Here is a 22,496-nt window from a genome sequence, read left to right on the forward strand (position 1 = left end):
ATGCAAAAGCAGCGCTGCCTATGTTCGCACAGGTGGTGATGGTTCAGCATTCAGAATATAGGAGATACTCAAGAAATCTTATCAAAATTAAGTGGTTTAATGCAATGCGTATTATCCATAAAGGAACATTCACTACTGTGGTAGAGTTAGTGGTCATAATTAGCAAGCAACTTAAACAAGAGTCCACTGGTAACGCAGGTGGCGCGTCACTATTACCACTGACGAAGCATGATAAGAAATGACATTAGAAATAGGCACTCCTACGAAATCGCGGTCCTGAACTTGCTAATAGAAAAAGTGCCCGAAGCATAGCAAACATGAGGCGCAGCTGCCGAAGCGCGCGGCATGCCCTAGAGGGCAGACCTACATAGAAACGCAGAGCCGATCGAACAAGAAAGCTGACAGCTCTCTGCGCACACTTGAACACGCGTGTTGTGGAAGTTACGTCTACCTTCTCGTGCTCATCACGCCTTGTCAGGGATCAGAGGAACATTCTACGCGGATTATCAATGAGATCGCAACCACCCATGAACAGTGGATAATAAGAGCGGCGTAGAATGAAGCGGAATGTGGTACAAACTTGCGGTCTTGTCGCTTTCTTGCAATATCGCAGATGCGCACAAAGTTTGGAAACCTTTCGGTGATGACTGTTTCACGACTTTTTCACAGTCAAGATTTTGAGATATCAGGAACACAGCCCAAAGGCATCGCGTGATAAAATGTGAAACATACATACAGCTGACGCCGAGTTAAACGATATTTCTAGATATCAGAGCTTGAGCTATCCAGGGTTTACTGGAGAATCCGGAGTTCTCACTACAGCATTCATCAATAATTATATCGTGGTTTTAGCATGTAAAACTCAATAATTTATTCTGTCAAACCAAATAGCATGTGCATAAGACAAAATACTGATATTGACTAAGCTGACATCAGCTGCATTTCGCAAATTTCATACTTTCCAGGACATGAAATTGTCAGATGGTCGGAGCAATGATCTACTAATGCCCAGATTATTGCCATCTGATTTAAATAGCCTATTCTGCGATACCTTCCTTAGTTTAACGAAAATGATAGGTGCAGTGTACATTCGTGGTGCTGACTACAGGAAACAATATTAAGCCATCATCCACGTTGCCGGTCACTCTCGGCAGGATCGGGTGAAACATCCTGCAGTGTTACAGTTCAGTAGACAAAATGGCAGTTTCAGGCTTGCAGGGCTTACAACAAGACAAGCTGAACATACCATCATGGTTTGAACGCGCTCTTTTAATTTCATTATATCAAACTTTCTTGTGACGGCCTGTACAGATGGTCTTTTAACGTCACCGCAAAGTTTATATGAAACTGTACGACCCGGAAGATACTAACAATGTCCTGCTCTAGTTGGAATCCTGTAAATAATTCGTCAAGTTCCTAGCCTTTGATTTCCTGTCAATATCCTTGAACGCGTGCTTCCAGTAATTCCTTCCAGGCTAGCCAAATTATTTTGAAACCTCACATTAACGCTATACCTATGTCTTCACTTGCAGACTTTTTAGGATAAGGTGCTCAGCTTTGCAACTCTGGTGCAAGGAAAGGGGGAACAAACAGGTGGCTATCCTGGACGCGAGTAGGACAAACCAGTGAGCCTTAGATAGAACTGCGTGGCCATAGGTTGTATAGGAAAGTTTATCAAAGGTTCGACTACAATTAATCTCATCAGGTTACATGATGATGGAAGTTGTAATCACTGACCATGTGACTATCATCTTACCAGTGAGGTCAATTTTGTCAATCCTTGACTAACTGCTACAGAACTAAAAATAAATAATTATATTTGGGGTTTTACGTGCCAAAACCACTTTCTGATTATGAGGCACGCCGTAGTGTAGGACTCCGGAAATTTTGACCACCTGGGGTTCTTTAACGTGCACCTAAATCTAAGCACACGGGTGTTTTCGCATTTCGCCCCCATCGAAATGCGGCCGCCGTGGCCGGGATTCGATCCCGCGACCTCGTGCTCAGCAGCCGAACACCATAGCCACTGAGCAACCACGGCGGGTGCTACAGAACTAGAGACAAGATGTAACCAATATTCGTCACTTTGTCTCACTAATGTCTAGGATAGCTACTTGTAAGTGCCTCGTTTGCTTCAACCACCCTTGCAAAGCAAAGAAACTTAACCTGAAAAGTATCCACTTGAACAAATCAGTAACATCAGCGTGGGGCCTAAAGATAATTCGGCAAGCCGAGAAATTGATGAACTTGGTATGTTCAGGCGCGAGGGACAAGTATGGCCAAACGGCGCCAAAACAGTGCCAATGAGTTGGCATTATGGCGATAAAGTTTGAGATAGAGGTGGCGTGACTGTATATCGGATCTTAGGAACAGTCGTTGTAGAAGTGCGTAAAATGTGCGGGTAGTAAAATTATGGCAGTGGCAGTCAAGTAGTATCAATGGAAAAGTGACACTGCTGATGAATTTGATTAAGTAAAATATGTCAGTGCTGAAAATCTGTGAAAAGCACTACTGCAATAACAAATCCCTCGAAACTCAAGGATTTGCAGGCATGTGCTTTACAAAAATACTGTCAGCATCATCTGGTTAGAGGGTGTGCTACGATCGTGGTGGATATTGTTTTTGGAGCAAGGGCCAGAAATGGCCAAATGGCGCCATGACACTTGATGATGGAGCCGATAAATTACTGACAGCATGAGTACTAGTATGCCAGCAGAAAATCAAGAGCTTGGCAGCCGATGCATTCTTTGCAAAGCGCGAGGTACAGCAGGTCATTGTTCAGGACTTCCCGGGTGTACAATTCTATGCCAACTTCACGCAGACACTGGAGAAGCACCCCTGTAGACAGTTTCAAGATAAAAAGGTTGATTTTCAAAGACAACTGTGACCACTCAAACAATGAGAGTTATAGTTAAATTGTCGTCCTACAACTAGACTGAACCTAAACCTGTTATTTTGCGTAAAAGAAAAACATCAACACTGGTGTCTCGACCAGCTCGAGTGATAGGCGCCGTGGAAGGCGCCGACACAGTTTCCTTCCGGATACGACGCCCGCACCTGCATTTGCATGTGCTGTACAAATTGCAGAAGCACAGCCCAGAACCTTTTCTGCCTTATGTTGAATTCCAATGGCGGAGTCAGAGCAAGTTTTTCTGCTCGTTTCGGAGCAAGTTTGTTCCAATGGCAGAGTGAGGGCGGGAGTAAGGTGTTCCAATGAGAGAGTCGGAGGGGATTCAGAGCGGGAGTCGGTGCGTGGAGCAGAAAAAGATGCTCCGCTGCAATCGGCGGAGTGGACCGGAACTCTGCGTGACGTATTTCCTTCACCACGTTTGTCTGCTGGGAGGCGCCACCGGTCACGACTCGCGAGGAAGCAAAAGCTGCTGCACGCATGGCGAGATATCCATTCCGCACTTTTTCCAGAACAACAGGTGAACGGCGCTGAAGAGACAAGTGACCGGTGCGGCAGTGCTGGGAGCAAACAGCGGAAGGAATGATAACACGCAAGGTATCCTGGGTAACTCTGTGATATAACTTCCGCTTCCGCCTTGCTCCGGCGGCGCAGGTTGTGTTCCACTCGCGGATCTGGAAGCGTTGCTCTGCGCCAGAGTCGAGTGCTCGCTCGCGGAGTCCGTCGGCTGCTCCGACTCCGCCATTGGAATTCAACATTAGTGTGAGCGAGGAACATGTATGGGATCGAAACCCCACCGAAACAATGAACCCAAAACCACGACCCAAGTTTGTTCCGCGCCGAGAAAAGTTTCTTATGTTGGCTTTTCCTACAATTATTTCTCGTCAAAAAAAAAAGCTTGGTTTTTTTTGTGTACGAACGTAAATAATGAAAAGCATGCACAACTACCCGTGAAATAAAGCATGCAGTAAAAGCTCTATTAAGGATCGTTCACGCAGGAGCGTGCGGTTAGCATGGGCCTGGCAGTATAGGGCCAGCATGGAGGGGCACAGGCGGAGACGAAAGGCGCCCCAGGCGGCGAGTAACAAAAAACGTTAAATAGGTCGTTATCGAGCGGTCAGCTCTACAAGCTCCTCACAGAGAGCGACGCAGTCAACCTTGCTCAGTGAAGCCCGTTGGCGAGGGCAGGCTTTATATAGTGCGGAATGCCCTCACTCAGAAGTAAAGAGTGAACGCTCTCTACGCGCGAGGCCGCCGCTCGGTACACATAAAACAGCTCAACGGCTCCTCTAAACGGCACTGGCCCAACAGAGGGGAAAATCACTGACGTGCACACAGACACCACTGGCGTCTTCGTTGCGGATGAATGCAGGAATGAATGCACGCGCGTAGCCTGGCTGCCCCGCTCGCTGAACGGAGACAGCACTGCGCAGCCTCTGGGCAGATATCAGGGCGCCGCGCGCACCGCTGGGGTAGGAGGCCAGAATGCGCGTACAAACGGTAACGTCTTTTCGTCGTTCTGGCCTCCTAGGCTGGTGTTAACGTGCGGCTTGGCGTATCTGAAACGTCCCGGATTTCGCCGTTACTTGGGCGACACGGTATAAACCACCTGCAACCTAGCCGCGGGTGGTTGCCGAGCAGGTCACGTCCAGTAGAAGACCAGTGAACTTCTTCCGAAAGCTGCTCCATTACACGTTGAGAACGCCGCTGAATGGCTTATTAGCTCGTGCTGCAATCTCGAGTTCACAGGAGGCATCAATCAGTCAGAACCAAACCGAAAACGCGACCGTTCAGCCGGCCAGCCGAGGCACATTCTCACCAAGCTTTACCAGGCTTACTTTTCTATTTAAATGTCACGCTGCTCTATCAAAATGGCGCCGTGAGCACGTGAATTAGTCGCACTGCAAAAACAAATTCTGACAGAAAAATGCAAAACAAAGCAAAAGATCAAAAACGTAAGTCAGGAAGAAAAACCATACAAAGTTGATGCTATATAGGTCATTCATGCGTTAAGGGCTTTGACTTGAGCCATTAGCTTTGCCTTCGAGACTCCCTTTTATGACGCACCCCGAAATAATTTTTCTGAAAGGCTAGGCTCCAGTGCAGGACAAGGTAATTTCCCGAAAATTTGTTAGCAGCTGTTGTAATACGTTGAGAGAATTTAACCATCTCAACAAAGGTTCACGAGGCTGCGCATTCGCCTGACAATTTAGAAACAGCCTGGGCACAGTTGCGCTGTGTGGCTGCTCACGATGGCACGGTCTATTTATGACTCGGATAGAGAATTGGATGCTCCTGCTCTCTATGTTCTACCTGGCACGCAACATTGGTCTCGCCTCGCTCCCGAGCGTTTCTCTAAATATCCCACTCAATGGAAATCTGTGATTTGAGTACTGGCTTGCTAGACTGTGCTTTATATAGGATACGGAAAATCCATTCACTTTCCTCATCACACGAAACATTCCCCTGTGCCATCTTACACATCGCAACTTTGAATGCTAGTCCTACTTGGCGTAGGCGATTCAGCACTGCATTACTAAGCCCAAGTTGACGATTTCCAACTGTACAGTCATAGTAAATATTGGCTCTGTACTTAGCCTTCGTCCTTGGTTCACGTGATGCTTCTCGTGCACGATGCAATTTTTTCTCTATGTGAAGCGCACCCTTCACTGTAAGTGCATCACCCACAATCCGCCGAATGCGCTCTGTCGTGACTCGTACTAGCTTCGCTAGCCCCTTCGCTCGGTCTACTGGCTTGTCAACACATTGACGTGTGTAGCACGTTCCCACAGGTTGGTGTTTAACGCGGTAGCAACCAGTTTTTTTTTTTAACAACTGGCTCCGTGAAGCAGGGACACTTGCATGCGAAAAATGCAGCATGCCCTGGCGATAACGCTAAGGCGCGAATAGCTAATCGCACCCAGTTTCCCTGAATTGCGGACACTTTCGCTTCAGTGCAACGCCTTTCTCCTGAAAACTTACGTTATTTCGCGCTTCAATGTGGCTTACATCGCACTAGATGTTTTGTAGGCTGCCGTCCTCATTGTGCTCGGCTATAAAGACGGAACGACTCGTCTCTAGCCTCGCTGGGTTAAAGGTATGGGCGAAACGTTCGACTGTTAACCGGTCTACCCGTTTCGTTTCCCGTGCCGTCTCTAGCGTATCCCGCGATTGTGCCATATCAAAATGAAGCCTTCTACTGGACTTCACGGTTTCAAGACCGTGTGGCTCCGTCCCGTGGTGTGATTTATCTACACCGGGCTCCATCACAGAGATTGTACCGATATCACCATGCAGTGCCATGCAGTATCTCGTAATAATTAAACTTTTATCACAAAACTTAACAAAGAGAGAGTCCTCAAAGACTACTTAATCGGTCTAAACTCGTTTACTATTTCAATTTAGGGCTCATTTAACGTTATACCTCTTAAGTGTAATCACCGAGTTATGTGTCCCGAATCACCGACATTCATACCACTTACATTTGGCCTTAACCACTACAACCACTACCAAACGCCTTTGTATTCAATGCAACAAGAAATTGAGCAATACAGGGCATTGTGAAGGGAGAAACTAGCGTGAGGCACCAGCGCAGGCTTAAATGGACTGACAACACATTTTTCAAGGACCCGTTTTTTTAAGCCACAATGAAACGCTCATCTTCGGAAGTAGTCATACCTGCTTGTAGAGCCTGCAGGCTCTGCTGCTGTAGGTAGAGCTGCTTGTAGAGCCTACCTCACTAATCGGAAAATCACAAAGATAGTTGGCTTCTGGGGAATTTATTTCAACCTTATACATGCTTAGTCATGCTTAGTCATGCTTAGTCAGGTATTAGTCATGCTTTTGTCACCTGAGGGCGTCAAACGTGATTTTCCGCAGCCTAGGTGACGATTTATACCCACCCCGTTCCCAAAGGGTATGTCACTTAATGATAATGGTCGCTGTTTGTTGCAATGTAATAGAAAGGCAAATCCTCGTCCAATGAAGAAAACCGGGCTCGTTTCAGTCAATACGAGACACAATCTTTCCATCAGCTAGGTTATCTCGCTTTACGTTCTCAAAGGTTGTCCATCCCTTTAGGATAAAAGTGACTTCGTCGCAAAAGGACAAAGGAAAGAAAGCTTTGAATGACGCTCATCATGGTGCTACCTGAAAATTAAACATGTTCCTGTTCAGTCTGCGATTATCCTAGAAGCTTGCTAATGACACACACCTCGCTTTGTGCCACAGTGGCGTCTACGCGAAACTAGAGCCTAATGCTAGAAGTTCAGTGGTGGCACATATTTGCACCGTCTTGTGTGTTATGATCTTTGTTTGCACTTTTAATAGTTTGTACCTTTATCGACATAACTTGCTATAACGTTATTTTTTATGAAAGCATGGCGTGCCTAAACCAACTTTAGATTAGACAATATTGTTTCCGGTCCTCCTTAGGGGAGCGGCCCTCTGCGTGTTATTCACAATACAATACCTTGTTTCAGTGAGAATGTCATAGAAAATTGCATATTTTATATTGACCATCTTAAAATCCACCCAAGGTAGAGCGTGACTACAACGCAGCGATATTTATTGAGGCATACACACATAAGTTCAGCAGTCTCCAGAAGTCGTGCATGTTAACTAGTTCACAGAATAATAAGGACGGGAAGGTTAGAGCGATTCTTCTGTGATAAGAGAAACAATAGCAGATTTCAAGCTTTATCCTGTGTCATATGCGGAAGAACCGAGCGTGCCCAGCTTGCGCTTACACTCTTATTTGCGACCATTCCAACAGGCTGACCGACATGCCTAACCGGAAGTTTGTTAGACCACATTTGCAGGATATATAATAAAGTTGTCACACACACACACACACCTTATTACAACCGGCAATTTTTGTGGGATATGAGGAGACCACCCTCAAGGTTGATAATACATTGCATTCGGCAGGCCTTATAAAATTGCCACATTTAAATCTTATGCTTCATGGTTTGTCGCCTGCTTCAGTAATATGAATATTTTTTGTACATGATCCCCATAGGCTCTAGCTAGAGTATTCCGTGCGGCGGTAGGAAAAAAATTCTGAAGAAGAACATTCTACAGAAGAAGTCAAAGAAAAGAAGAAAAACAGTATATCCTCTGCTATTGCGACAATGCGTTCGGCAGCTAGCTTATAAAAAGCAATCTTTTAATAAAGCGCACCTAATTGTAGTGCTTTACGAGACGGAATGCTGAATTCCAGGATTAGAACACTTTTAAGCCACCTCTTGTGGCTTTTCGTACTGAGGTTCCTTTGCCAGTATTATGAGAATCAATAACCTTCACCCCCCCCCCTCCAAAATAGAAAGAAAGTAGTGTAATACGCAATTTTGACTACTCATGGCTATACAATTAAGAACAGAGATTCTGTGCCGGCGCAGATGTTAGAAAAGAAGTGTACAAAAAAATCGTACTGATAAAGTTAGGCAAAGCGGTTCTGTTTAGGTCTCACAACACAGCCCCTAAAAATATTCGTCACAATACAGTCATTATGGAGCATATCATCGATATTCATTCTACCCCATGTTTAAATCAGAGTAGGCTACTTGTGTAAATCAGTTAAAACGAACGTAGGCGAGATATTAAAATAACGAGTCGTGAAGACCGAGAGTAGAAGTTAAGAATATGGCATCCAGAGCAAAAGTGTTGTAGATTATGTCGTAGCCGACACACTGCGAAGTTCATATTTTATAAAAATGTTGCAGTCACGCAATTCTATGTTGAGGGGATAGCCCAAGATTTCTTAAAGCTCGCTTTCAGTGCCCACATTATTGAATACATACCTTATTAATTATTATTTAACTTTACATGCAGCACGCGGAACAGCGAACTTGAGAAACACGGGAAACCGACAACCATGCATTTAGATCACAGGGAGCCTCATTGCTTTTGCTCCTGCAAATTTAGACTGCTTCAAGAATTTATCCAAATCAACCTGTCTAATAAATGTGCTCCCTCTAGTATGGTCGTTACAGATTTCCCGGTGCCAATAAGAAAGCAGGGCAATTACCGTAACAATTAATTTTACATGCAATTTAGCAACCTCATGTCACTCATCTCTTAACAGCTTCAAGGCATTTTAAACGAACATAAATTCACTGTCTTAAAACTTAATGCAGCATTCGTAAAATTCTAGAATGTACCCAAATTAGTAAACATCGTCAAAAATTCAGGAGAGTTGCCTGGTTAAAAATTTACGATAAAGTCCCACAACTCGTGTAAGTGACAGTGCCCGTTTTGTACACACCTGGTCGCAGCATACAGATCAGATGCTTTGTCGGGGTGTTCAGGTGGCAGAAGTGCTGCAAGTTCCTGTGGGGGTCGCATAGGAACCAAAGGCTCCAAGTGAGCCGAAGTCGTGACATTCCTAGACAATAAGAAACGTTTAATTTTTTTTTTGTTGTCTCTGCTGAAACTGCAAACTTGCGATTTAACAAGATCGTGTTAGATTGTGAAAGGATCCTCAAAAAGCCAGCTGCATGAAGCTGCGTCTGGTTTTAAATCACAGGTATTTGGAACTGGAAAGTAACATGTATATGGAACTGCAGCAAACATTAGTCTGCTATCAAAAGCTTGTCACTGATGTGCATGTGTAGTAATTGAAATGTGGATTGTACTATGAAGAAAATTCTTTAGAACATGAGAAGGGGTGTTCAAAAAGCTAATTTCTTGTGCGGTGCAACAAAGCACTGCCCGAAACCACGGTGCACTCAAAATTACAAAAACAGACTCCTCCATTTTCAAGGGAGATTTAAAAAGGAGGTTTCGTATAAAAAAAAAGTAATATTGCTGCTTTAAACTCGGCTTCTTCGCTAAATCAGAAACCTTTACAAATGTACGACGATGCACAGGGCACCTGACACTTGAATGGCAGGCTGTCTGCCGACACTGTATAAACGGAAGAATTTGCATACAAGCTAAAATCTGGCCATACATCTGGTCATCTCTCGCTGCCGTTCCCTGTGAAGACGGCACATCGACGTACCTCTGTAGGACCTATACGATTTGTCGCTGAGAAATAATACACACACACAGTGACTTTCCTTGCTTAAATTTTTTGAGCCTATTCATATCAAACAATCATTCACGCTAGCATACCTCATAACTAGAACAAATAAATGATAAATAAGGCTCTTTGCTAGATCAACACGTTTGAGGGCAATTTTTATATAGCTGTTGGATAATGTGCAGTATAACATGAACAAAGAACATTAGAAAAGAAAATAATTTTTTTTCTCGCTTTACGAATCCTCTTCCGATCCATACAACAAGGCGCACTTCACGAACGAGAGGCTAAAGGAATGCGCTCAACCGCCACTTACCTTTGCAGTCGTACTCGGCAAACGCTCCTTCGTGTCCCAGGTAGACCGGCATAATACAGGTACCATGCAAAGGACTGTCGGTGCAGGATCCATCCGTCGTAAACATTGTAGAATTACGGATGAACTACAGTGCCTGATAGGACTACTTTCAACAAATTTTTCCGAGCACTGTTCCCCAAGGCTATCGCTGTGAGAGTACCAGAGACTTTTCATGAACCGGGTACAAAGAAAGCGCAAACGGACCATAATTACGATGGTCGACACTTGGGCATCACATGAAAGATATGTTGCATGTAGTGCACGTGGGACCTGGTATCGAAAGATATGGCGAGCTATGTTATACGATCCAAGGAGTTTTATGGTCATCATTGCATGCAGAAAGCACTACATTTTCTCACCACAGCGTACCCATAATCGAACTACCACATCGGCCGGCCTTAATGCAGAGCGCAAGCACAGTGACAGAGAGAGGTAACACAGAGATACACAAAAAGAGAAATCCAAAAACAAGAAAGGGGCTGACAGATGGAATAGCACACTGTGGTATAAAGTTTGTAAACAGGGATAGCATGCCTCAGAAAGGCTGACCAACGTTTCGATAGTAGGACCTATCTTCGTCAAAGGCGGCCTCGTCATCCTCGGCGTGTTAGTTTTAAAGGGTTAGTGTAGTGACGTCACGTGCGGGTGTTGACACCAAATTAATACAGCAAATTAACAACCAATAAAACAAGACTCAATGGTCACCGCGCGGACACAAAACACAATTTACCTAAAGCATTAGCCAGCCACTTTAATGAACATGGTCATTTATTTGACAAAGCAAGGCTCTATATACTACAAACAAATTTTCGTTCCCCTCGCGAAAGGAAGTATACGGAATCATACCGCATACGCAAGTTTAACTGCCTACACCCGACAGGAATTAATTTGGCACGCGACAACTTAGAATCTTTAAAAGCGGTAACTTAAATCTGAAACTCTCATATCATCAACCAAGACACAAAACAGATTAGGCCACCAGCTAACTTTAATTCCTGACCTCACCTACTCTTCCATTTCTAAAAAAAATTTTTCCGGCCTAGTACTCAATTTGATGTACTCTTTAAGGTTTTTACGTCTATACCAACTGTACGACCCCTTCTTCCATGTACACTTGCCCACGCCCGCTTCTGCGCGCATCACCCTCCTGTTTGTTATTCCGGTTTCGGTCCCCCTTCCCCGTCTCCCTTCCCTCCGCCCCCCCCCCCTTTTTTAAATCTATTTTTTTTAAACCCCCTCATCAACACATTCCGAAGTCAATATGCTTTTTCGGCGACTCAACCCAGAGTATCGCCATTTCTGGATGCCGCCGTAAAGACACCTACGATGAGCGACTGGGGCAGTGCCCCTTGAAAGACCATGCCACTGCCTTTCAGGCACCCCACACATTGCACCGCAGACTCCTTGTCGCCATCTTAACTATTTCAGAATTAGTCGACCTACTGCTGCTATGCTACTCAAGTCACTTTCAACTCATGTTTTTTTTGTGTGTGTGCCTGTTTTTCTCTTTTTTTTTGTCTTGTGTTACTCGCGCACTGACCGCTTCACCGGCCGTTCTAATGCCTCAAAAACATGCTGCCAACGCCTCCCCCTGAATACTTCCTAACCTTTCGCATCCCCAACACGCCCCAAGCCCCCGTATTTCTTAAAAATTTCATTTTTCTCTTTCTTTTTCTTTCACGCTCCCCCCCTTTCTTTTTGTCTGTCTTGGTGCCGCCCTGGCTTCCTCCACCCCCCATTTTTTCTCTTTTTTTCTCCTTTTCTGCTTCTATTTCTTTTTCTTTTCTCCCCGCGTGCCCACTCTCACGCTCTTGTCACCTCGTCTTGGGAATGAAGCTCACAGACGTCGGACGACAGCACTTGTTTCCTCTGGTAATCTCTCTCTCTTTAAAACCAGCCGCCAGCGACAACACCCGCACGTGGCGTCACTACACTAACCCTTTAAAACTAACACGCCGAGGATGACGAGGCCGCCTTTGACGAATATAGGTCCTCCTATCGAAACGTTGGCCAGCCTTTCTGAGGCATCTTATCCCTGTTTACAAACTTTATAACACAAAGAGAAAGGTAATTCCACTTGTAGCTTGACGACCATCCTCCAATAATAATAATAATAATAATAATAATAATAATAAAAGCCAGGCACGACCGAGTTGAGACGACAAAGAAAATCACAGCGTATTTGTTAGCGCAGTGTTATTCTCCGGGGGCGCCTCTATAGCTGCTATAGTTCTTATGCAAGACGAAGACGAAATGATCTCAACAGGCGTAGCTTATTAGCCTTGCTGCGATAGTTTTCTACTAGCGGAGGCTTAATTGTGCTTCTTGGAGGAGATGTCGTCCGAGGCGATGAAAGACGGTGCGCCATCACTTGTGTCGAAGACGCCTCTTCGCACTGTATCCAAGGCATATAGTAACCAAAGCATATAGTCTAAGGCTTGCCACGTGGACATAGCGATGTCCGTTTCCTGTTTCTCCAAAAGCGAGCCAATGGACTCCGACAACGACTACACCATCGTGGAGGGCTAGCGACTGAAAAGAAAATACTGCAAGACAACTGTAGACCTGAGTGAGCAGGGTCACAACGGACCGCCTGCACCAACTCACAGGATTGCGTTTGTGCATCTCGACGTCTCTAAGAATTTACACTCTGTACACGGACACATTCTAAACAACTACCTTGGTAATGTGGCTGCAAAAGGAATTGACAAAGTGCGTTTGAGCACCAAGAAAAACGCAGTCACAGCGTATGTAGCGCGACAGGCCGCCCTAGAAAAATTGTACACCGGGCGCACACAAGGACACAGAAATCTGGTCGTTTATCGCGCACAGTCGTGGAACTAGGGCAGATGTTATGTCCAATGTACGGATTGACATCCGCGTCGAAGAGCTACAAGGGATTCTGTCTTCAACAAGGAAGGTCGTCGATTTTCACCGCTTCGGTCGCTCGACGAGCGTAAAGCTTCCTTTCGAGGGAGACACGCTACCTTATCATGTCAAGGTGGGATATGGGAGTCACCCTGTGCGTCCTTATGTGCCCACTGCAATGTCACAAGTGCCCGAAGATAGGCCATGTCAGTGCTGTCTGCACAGGCCAGACAGCATGCCTCCGCTGTGCCGGCAGCCATGACGTATCTTCGTGCACAATAAAAGAAATGAAGTGCTCGAATTGCGATGAACCCCACGAGGCGAATTCCAAGGACTGTAATAAAGAGAAAAAGGAGATCCTGACCCATATGAGCAAGACAAGTATGTTCTACAATGAGGCGGCAGCGTCAGTGCAACACCGGCGGGGACGAACGCGTCGTCGCTGTGGACAAGCTGTAGGTCCAAACGAGAGCTCCCTGGCTCTAACTACGCAGGTCCTGCATAAGCTAGTTGAATCGGCATCGACAGATCTCTCTAAACCATTGTTTCAAACCAGCCGCGCAAATCTGGTATCGAATGTATGGCCACGCTTGCCGATGCGCACACGGGCCTTAGATTGTCAGCGCGAGCAAGGACAGTGCACTCAGATATCACTCTCAGGCTCTGTCACCAAAGCTATGCTGCGACAAATAACCGATGCCCTGCATCTGCTACTGTCTGGTTTAAATACGCCAGTGGCGCTAACACCGACAAAATTATAAAAGCTATAGACAGTCTCCTAGCTACTCTGTACTAACTTCTACCTCTGCCCACGAAGAAAGCTGTGCTGCGCTGTGAAGCGTACACGTGCGCGTTGCACAGAAAAAGTATGTGGTGCGGTCCTCATCATATTCATCATACAATCACCATCCTTCCTCTTCACATCATATCTCTGTTATTGCCCCGAAACCCTTCCCCAACCTGAAGTAGCAGGCTAGAGGGACTTCCCTCAGGCCGATGTCTCCACCTTTCTGTCATTGAATATTCTCTCTCTCTCTCTTATATTGACTGGTGGCCAAGTTCTGAAACGCACGAGCATTCGCTTCGCGACGATTTTGGCGGCGGCCGCACTCAGTGACAGAGCACACGAGCCGAGCTTTGCTCACGACATTTAGTGCTCTCGTGCGGTGTCGTCACAGTAGCCGACACCAGAGCACGAAGCGCTCTGTTGTTCCCCTCCATACTGGACCAATTTGCGTACATTATTTTTGTTTCGGGTGACCGTTTCTCACAGGCTAACTGTTACAAAGTTCTCACTCGGCGCAACGTGCGCCTTTTTGTATTGTAACTTTCTTGCATTCCGTAGCTGATCTCTTAGCGAGGGATTCTCGCCTAATGAAATTGCGTGCGCGACGCTAATAGTGGTGTATATTCTGCGACATACGCAAGCACCAGGAATTGTGCTGGAATGTACGATGAATCGTCTTTAAGTAGCCGACGCGCTCGACCCGAAGTTCATATATCGACAAACGGCTACTGTGCTCACCGCTTTGAACACGCTTTTTATAGCGAAAGCCTTAGATGTCTATGCTGACGGTGCCCTTGGTAAAACTGCGCCGTAACGAAAAATGGCCAGTGATGCAAAGAGTAAAAACAAAAGCTAAAAAATGTACTCGAATTCACCTGCCATTGGTCAGGGTTGTTCCCGTAGTGCAAGTAAATTAGTGGCTTCGGAAAGAAAATTTGGTACACTTCGCTCTGGGCGGTAATCGAACCGGTGCCGCTGGGGTGCGAGGCAAGGACACTGCTCTAGGTGTCTGGGGCACTAAAGGTGTGCCTAGTGTGTGCCTGCCTACACATGTCTCGTCGCAGCCATCTCACCGCCTAGGGCGTGCTTTCACCGCCTAGGGCGTGCGGTGGCGCCACGTCATGAGTGTGTAAGATGAGCGCGTTGGTGACGTTTCGAGGACCAAAAAACGGCATGTTTTCGCATTCCCATCGAGAAGGAGTCTGAAGTCTCTGCCGAATTTCCAATTTAGCAATTGCTCTCGCGGAAAGTGTGCCACAGAAAATGAGTAGGGTGCATTCTGCGCATTGGCGTCGCATTGGGAGTGGCGGCGGCGGCTGTCGGCGGCCGGCCATGGATGAGCCTACACGCTCTTGCTGCTCTCCAGGACAGCCGCGGAAGTAAGCAACTGTGGAGGAAGCGCGTGCTGCTAGGCCGTAGTTAAAAGATTGCTTTAGTTCCGCACGTGTACTTCCCTATGCGGTTCCTTATATCTTGCAAGAAATCTAGCTCCGATTGTACAACTTGATGCATTACCAATATGTCATACAAAGAAGTGTAACGTCGAGCCTATAACTGTGTGTATCACCATGTGTGCATCAGGCTTTCGCCTTCTTTTGTTACAAGACTGTAACAGCTTCCGAACTTTTAATGTTTGTTTTGCTGCGCACAAGTTCGCCCAATCAAGAGTTCAGTCTTGAACTAACCCTCCGGCAGTGGTATCGGAGGAGCAACCAGATAAGCGCTTCGTCCGTCTCAGTCACGCCCCGTTGTCAAGAGCTGCTACTCGTTTTCTTCACACAGGTACCAACCCAACCCAAGTCAGCGCGTTATTGCGTGATTAAAATGTACTGTGTAAGCCACTGCCGTGAGTCAATTTACAAGCGTGTTAGTAAGCATCACACGTTTCTCCACATTCCTTACAACTGCTCTTCGTTCGTCTGCACGGCAAGACAAGCTTTTCAGTCCTATTACCACCAATGCAAACTAAACAACTCTCCCACATTTCGGTCGTTCCCACTTTCCTAAACGGCATCAGTTATGCACTGTTCATGCAAGCAGCAACAAATGAGAAAATGACGCTCACCTACGAAAGGGGCCTTTGCTAAGAGTGCTGGTCCACATAGGGCGCCCAGAACGGTATACCCTGCTGCAAGTTTTTCGATTCCCAAATACTGGGCCATCAGAACGCTGTGCATGGTAATGGCACAGCCGAGGAATAAGGCCACGCCTAGACACGCCACAAGCAGGACCCAGTAGGAGTCGCAGAATGGCAGTGACATAGTGCACAAGCCAAGGAGAAAGTAGTTCAATACGATTAACGTCGACCGCTGCAGGAGCCCACGATCAGTGAAAATAGGAAGGACAACCCTTCCCACGAGATCCGTGATAGACGTGTAGGTGATGAAAGACACGGTGTCCTCCAGGGGCATCCCTTTGTCCATGGCGAAGTCCACGATCGTGGAGAAGAAAATGTCGTAGTTGAAGCAGAACGCTAGCCACGTGGTCGTGAGAACGTACACCATGGGACACTTGAGCACTCCGAGAATGTTTCTTAGCATTATCACAGTGGCGGAAACGTTTTTCCCATGCTTTGAATCCGCTGTGAATATCGATGGCCTCCTTGTCCCCTGTGCGCCTTTTCTCCTCTTGATTCTGTCTCTCTTAACCCATGGTGGCTCTTGGAAAGCGAGACTCAAGGCGACCAAGTTCATGAGAACCGCACCAAACAGCAGCAGGCTGCCTCGGAAGCCGTAGGTGTCTCTAAAGTACAGCAGCATATGGGTGAAGATGAACGCAGAGGCAGTGGATCCGGCGAACATGATGCCGTTGGCGGCTCCACGGTACCGCTCGAAGTACATGCTGATGAGTACCTGCAGCATGGTTATCACCATGCCAAGGCCCAGACCTGCACATAGCGCGAGCAAAACAATGTCATGAAACCAATACGACACTATGAGAGAATCTGCAGCACAAATGATGTCTGGCTATACAAAAAACAGTTCCTTGTCTGTATGCACGCAGAGAAGTCCTTCGCGGCATTATACGTTCAAATTTGCATTGACCAGCCTTGCTCACAGGCATAGCTTTCTACAACAAGTCCCTAGACATGCAGGGTGGCATACTCAAGGTGGTTTATGTACGTCACTTGCTCCCCATTTTTACAACTGCCGTAGCCACTCCTCTACCCTCATTTGGCATACCAGAACCTTATACAGGATGCGACCGACAGTACGATACACAAACCAATTGTGCGGGGACGAGGAGGCATTGTAAAAAGAACATGGAGGCAGAATAGAACAGAAAACATAACTCAGTGAAGAGAACGGTTACAATGCAGAGGTTTAGCTTCAGTCGTTTACGCGCATGTATTTACACGTTGCTAAATATAGTAATCACTCATTCACAGTCGCCCAATTTTGCTTTTTTTCTGGCAATGCACTAACTGGTCCTGACGCCGCTGTCCTGCCACTCATCAACGCTCACTTGTGCTCAGGAACACTTACTGAGACCAGCCGCAGTGGCCCAGTGGCTATGGAATTGCGCTGGTGAGCTCGAGTACGCGGGTTTTTTCTAGTCCACTGCGGCTGCATTTCATTGGCGACAAAATGCGTAAACACCCCTAGTATCTAAAATAATTAACCTAGCTTTTAGGTAGCTTGCTTAAGTTGTTTTTAGGTTTTGCGAGGTTATGCTAGGTTTTTCTAAGTTGTTGGTAGGCTTGGCTAAGTCGTGTCTAGGGTCTTCGAGGTAATGATAGATTGGCGAAGTTGTTTCTAGGTTTGTGAGGTTAGTGTCTCGGCGGGCTTGAGGCTGAAAGTTTCCGAGCAGTCGGAGGCTGTGATCACTTTCTCGGCGACGCCGAGCGTTCAGGCGCAGATCCTTGCGTTCCCTTGACTGAAACTCGGGATCCTTGACTCGGCATCGCCTCTTCTCAGCCGCAGTTTTGGCGCAGTGTTCCTGATCGCTTTGGCAACGACGCGTCACTTCTTGCTTGGCAGTACGGGGCTCTTCCTGTTAAGCCGCTTCTTCGGGCGTCCGCAATTTGCTCAGTCTTCCCATGGCAGCAGCACGTGCGCACGGAGTAGAAGAGGCGAGAGGTGTGTCGCGTGCCGACTTCCTTTTTATTGCGACAGCGTGCCTTTTGGCATAAAGAAACATTTAAACGTGCAGATACACGCCAGATTCTTGGAAGAAGTCCAGCAATGTCCGATGATGGGGCCCCAAGATCCAACTGTCTACATCTGGCAGCCGGCCTGGGGGTGGTCCACATCGAACGAAGCAGGTGTTTCTGGCGGAGGGCATGTAGAGAGGAGGAAGTCCACAGGAGGTGCCCATTGTCCACCTCGCAGATGGGAGCGGGACAGAAGGGGCAGGAATCCCTGATGGAGGCACGGTACTGTGCCAACCACGACTAGGTTACCGCATATATGAGGGAGACACGGAGACGTAACTTTCGTAGCAAGACCTCTCTCGAGCGCGCTAGGCCGCCAGGGAGGTCGGTGCCACACGGTGAGAGAAGTGCTCGCGTGGCGCGCTGAAGGTGTTCTTTTTCTGTGAGGAGCCTAGTCTGTGGAGAGGTGGGGGCTAATGGAAGTGGACGAGAGAGAGAGAGAGAGAAACTTTATTTTGGTTCCTTCAAGGATTTAGCGTCTCGAGGTCTCGGTCGTCTTGGGCGCCGGCGACTTGGAGCCTCTTCCAGCAAGGGTGGGCCCCTATTCCAGGGCTCCACTGAGCCTAGCTACCTCACTAGCGTGCCGCACTAAGGCCCTTTGGGCCGTGAGCTCGCAGCTGGTAAGCCGACTCTCCCATTGCTCCGCACTCGGGTTATTGTGTTGGTGGAATGATTTATTGTGTTTACATTCCCATGTGACATGGTATAGTGTGGGTGTGGCCCCGCACCATGGGCAGGTGTCTCTATATTGTGTTGGGTACATTTTGTTTAGGATGTATAAATTTGGGAAGGAGTTTGTCTGCAATCTGCGCCAACTCGTTGCTTCCTCCTGCGTTAGAGCTTTGTGCGGTAGGGGATATTTGGCTCTCGTCCCTCTGTATAAGTTTAAGATTTCTGTGTATCCTCCCTCACAAGCGTGTGGGTGATACTCCGGGGCGCGCGACTGCTCTGCTCGGAACGTGGTCTCTCGAGCTAGGCTGTCTGCCCTTTCGTTACCCTCTATGCCTGCGTGGGCCGGAATCCAAATTAACTTGTGCGTAACGTTCCTCTCGGCGAAGTTGGCTCCGCCAAGAATTCTGAGGGTGGCTTTGCTAATCCTGCCCCGCGTGTAATTTCTGCACGCTTCCTTCGAGTCTGTTAGGATGTTTAGAGGCCTGCCTGTCCTATATCCTTCTACTGCCGCCAGCGCCACGGCAATTTCTTCGGCCTCCGCTGTGTCGGCTGCCTTTGCCGTCGCACATGTGATCAGAATCCCGTCGCTGTCCACCACCACCACCGTGGCCATGCGCTTCCCTTCTCGCGGGTACGTGGCAGCATCCGTGTACACCGTGTTCTCTAGTAGCGCGAGTGTCTTTTCCACGTATTCGGCTCGCGCCTGCCTTCTGCTCTCGTGGAGGTTGGGGTCCATGTTCTTAGGTACTGGCCTAACGCTTATTGTTTTTCTTAAGCAGTCGGGCACGTCTGCGTATCTATCTACGTGTCCACTCGTGTCCCGTCCCAGCCTAGTCAGGAGCGCTCTCCCTGCAGGGGTGCTTTTGAGTCTGGCTTTTTGCGTTTCAAGCAGGGCTTCCGCCAGTTCGCTGAAAGTGTTGCTGATGCCCAGTTGGAGCAGTTTTTCGTTTGAAGTGTTTTTCGGCAGATGGAGAGCCGCCTTGTATGCTTTCCTGATTATCGTGTCCGCCTGTTCCCTCTCTCCTTTGGTCATCGCGTGGTACGGTAGCGAGTAGATGACTCGGCTGACGACCAGGCTGCCGACGAGTTTGAGTGTGTCTTCCTCTTTCATGCCGTATCTTTTTTGGGAGACCCTGTTGATTATCCGGCCCACCTGCTCCGTCACTTTGCTCAGCAGGCTGATGGTGTGGCTGCATTTTCTGCTGCCCTGTAGCCACATGCCCAGGATTTTGATCATATTCTTTTCCGGGATGTTTTGACCATCAAGCGTTACTTCCAACGTTGCGTGGGTGGGGTGTCTACCTACTCTCAGTAATTCGGATTTTTCTGTGGAGCATACCAGTCCCCTCTCTCTGGTGTACTTTTCGACACAGCGCGCAGCCTCTTGTAGCTTCTCTTGTTTTTCTCCCAGTGAACCTTGCGTGACCCAAACCGTGACGTCGTCAGCGTACATCGCGTGTTGGATGCCCTGAATCTCGCCAAGTCGTTTTGCCAGGCCGATCATCGCCACATTAAATAACACGGGCGATATCACGGAGCCTTGGGGTGTGCCTTTACACGGTGTGGAGAAGGTGTCGCTCCTCAACTCCCCCAGTCCTACCGTTGCCGTTCTGTCGGTTAGGAAGTCCTTGACGTAGTCGTGTACTTTCCTTCCGCAGTTGGTGTTGTTGAGGCCCTCCATTATGGCCGCGTGGCTGACGTTGTCGAAGGCGCCTTTGATGTCGAGCGCCATCACAACATTTTCACCCGCCTTAGGCATTGTGTCGAGTACCTCCTCTTTGAGTTGCAGGAGGACGTCCTGCGTCGATAGGTTGGCCCTGAAGCCATACATGCTGTCAGGGTACCACCTCCCGTTCTCCAGGTGCTGCTGGATCCTTCTGGTGACTATTCTCTCATACAGTTTTCCCAGGCACGACGTAAGCGAGATCGGCCTGAGATTCCCGATCTGTAGTTTCTTGCCCGGCTTGGGTATCATGACCACGATGGCGTGTTTCCATTCCGCCGGTACCTTCCCCTCTTGCCAGAGCGTGTTGAGGTACGACGTCAGCTGATCGACTGCCTCGTCGCTTAGGTTTCTTATGAGCGAGTTTCGAATCTTGTCCGCTCCCGCCGCTGTATTCTTGGTGGCCGCTCTCACGGCCTCGGTGACCTCCTCTCTTGTGATGGGTCGGTCCATTTTCGGGTTTTCCTCACCGAGATAATCTCCTTTGTAACCTTCGATTTGGTCTTTCCCGTAGCATTTCTCTCGGACTTCTTTCAGAAGCTGCTCTTCGGGACCTTCGTACTGGTGGACCAGTCTTTGGATCGATTTGCCGCTTTCGGACTTGTTCTTGCTAGGGTCCATTAGGGCCTTGAGGATGCGCCACGTTTTGGCCGTACTTAGGGTCCCGTTCAACGAGTTGCTAAACTGTTGCCACCCCTGTCTGGCCAGCTGCGTCGCGTACTCCTCCGTCTGCCTAGTGATGTCCGCTATCTTCTTCTTTAGCTTCTTATTTAGCTTTTGTCTTTTCCATCTCTTGGTGAGCCCGCGTCTAGCCTCCCAGAGCCCGAGGAGCCGCTTGTCTACCTCCGGTGTTTGTTCCGTTCTATGCACTTCTTGCGTGTACATTTCCTGAATTTGCTTGAGTTGCTGGCTCCACTCTTCAACCGAGGTAATGTTACCCTTTAGCTGTCGACAGTGTGCTCTAAAGGCGTCCCAATCCGTCAGCCGAGCCGTACCAATTTTCCTCTTGACATTGTCTGCCACCGTGCTGACTCCTATTATGTGGTGGTCGCTGCCAAGGTTCTCGAGCAGGTTTTCCCACTCTGCCTGCTTGGCGCCCCTGATAAAGGTTAAGTCGGGACACGTGTCTGGACTGACGCTGTTTCCCTGTCTAGTCGGCTGGTTTTCATCGGTTAGCAGCTCACACCCGGTGTTTTCTGCCGCCGTGCAGATGCCTCGTCCCTTCTTGTCTTCCTTCTTATAGCCCCAGCGCGGGCTTTTAGCGTTAAAGTCTCCCGCTATGATTAGGGTGTTTTGTCCCGCCAATTTTTTGGCCTCCGCGAAAAGTTATTAAAGTTTCCTTTTGTCTGTTTAGGTGGGCTGTACAAGTTTACTATGCACGTACTTCTAGCCTTTCTTTTCTTTTTGGGAATCACCTCCGTGATCACGTGTTCTATCTGGGTGTCCTCGATTTCTTTATGCGCTATGGTTACTACTTTGTTACTTATGAGGGTCGCGGTGCGGCCACTCTCCTGGCACGTGTAGCCCCTGAGTGCGGGGGTATTATTGGTTTCCTGTAGCATGATTATATCTGGTGGATTTTCTCGCGTAGATATGAGCTGTTGCAGGAGTCCTTGCTTGCGCTTGTACCCCCTGCAGTTCCACTGCCATACTTCTAGTTGGTTTTGTCCTGCCATGCTGCGTTGTTACTGTTGTTGCTTGTACCTTGGGTTTCTGATCCGAATCGCCTGTCATTGTATAGCCTATCCCTGGCGTCATTAGTGGTTTTCTGCGTGTTTTGATTTTTGACGTAGTTACGGAAGCTCTGGTCCTGCAGAGCTATCTTTTGTTGCGTTTGTTGCATCTGATTTTGCATCTGTTGCATTTGGTTTTGCACGCTAGTCATGAAATTCCTGATTTCATCATTAAAGCTTTTCTCCTCTGTGTTTTGCTGCACTGGTGCCACGGCCTGCGGTGGTGGCGTTGGCGTTCTGATCGGCGAGTAGCCCGCTCGTCTGAGCGGTTGC

General features: G+C 47.8%; 1 protein-coding gene across 7 annotated transcripts in view; it reads right to left on the bottom strand.

The window, feature by feature from the left end:
• LOC135901024 (monocarboxylate transporter 12-like) overlaps nucleotides 1-22,496 on the bottom strand; it is an 85,661-nt gene that overhangs the window by 20,281 nt on the left and 42,884 nt on the right. For 4 of the 7 annotated variants that reach the window (XM_070532977.1, XM_070532980.1, XM_070532976.1 and 1 more), the window contains 3 exons: nucleotides 16,008-16,829; nucleotides 10,249-10,275; nucleotides 9,174-9,293 (listed from right to left, as the gene is read on the bottom strand). In XM_070532977.1, the coding sequence (XP_070389078.1) occupies nucleotides 9,174-9,293; nucleotides 10,249-10,275; nucleotides 16,008-16,829 (969 nt within the window). Of the gene's footprint in view, nucleotides 1-9,173; nucleotides 9,294-10,248; nucleotides 10,323-16,007; nucleotides 16,830-22,496 lie in introns of all 7 variants that reach the window. The other 3 variants (XM_070532979.1, XM_070532975.1, XM_070532978.1) reach the window with 3 other exon arrangements.

Source organism: Dermacentor albipictus, chromosome 2 (genome assembly GCF_038994185.2).
Source record: "Dermacentor albipictus isolate Rhodes 1998 colony chromosome 2, USDA_Dalb.pri_finalv2, whole genome shotgun sequence".
In the NCBI taxonomy this organism is placed as follows: Eukaryota; Metazoa; Arthropoda; class Arachnida; order Ixodida; family Ixodidae; genus Dermacentor; species Dermacentor albipictus.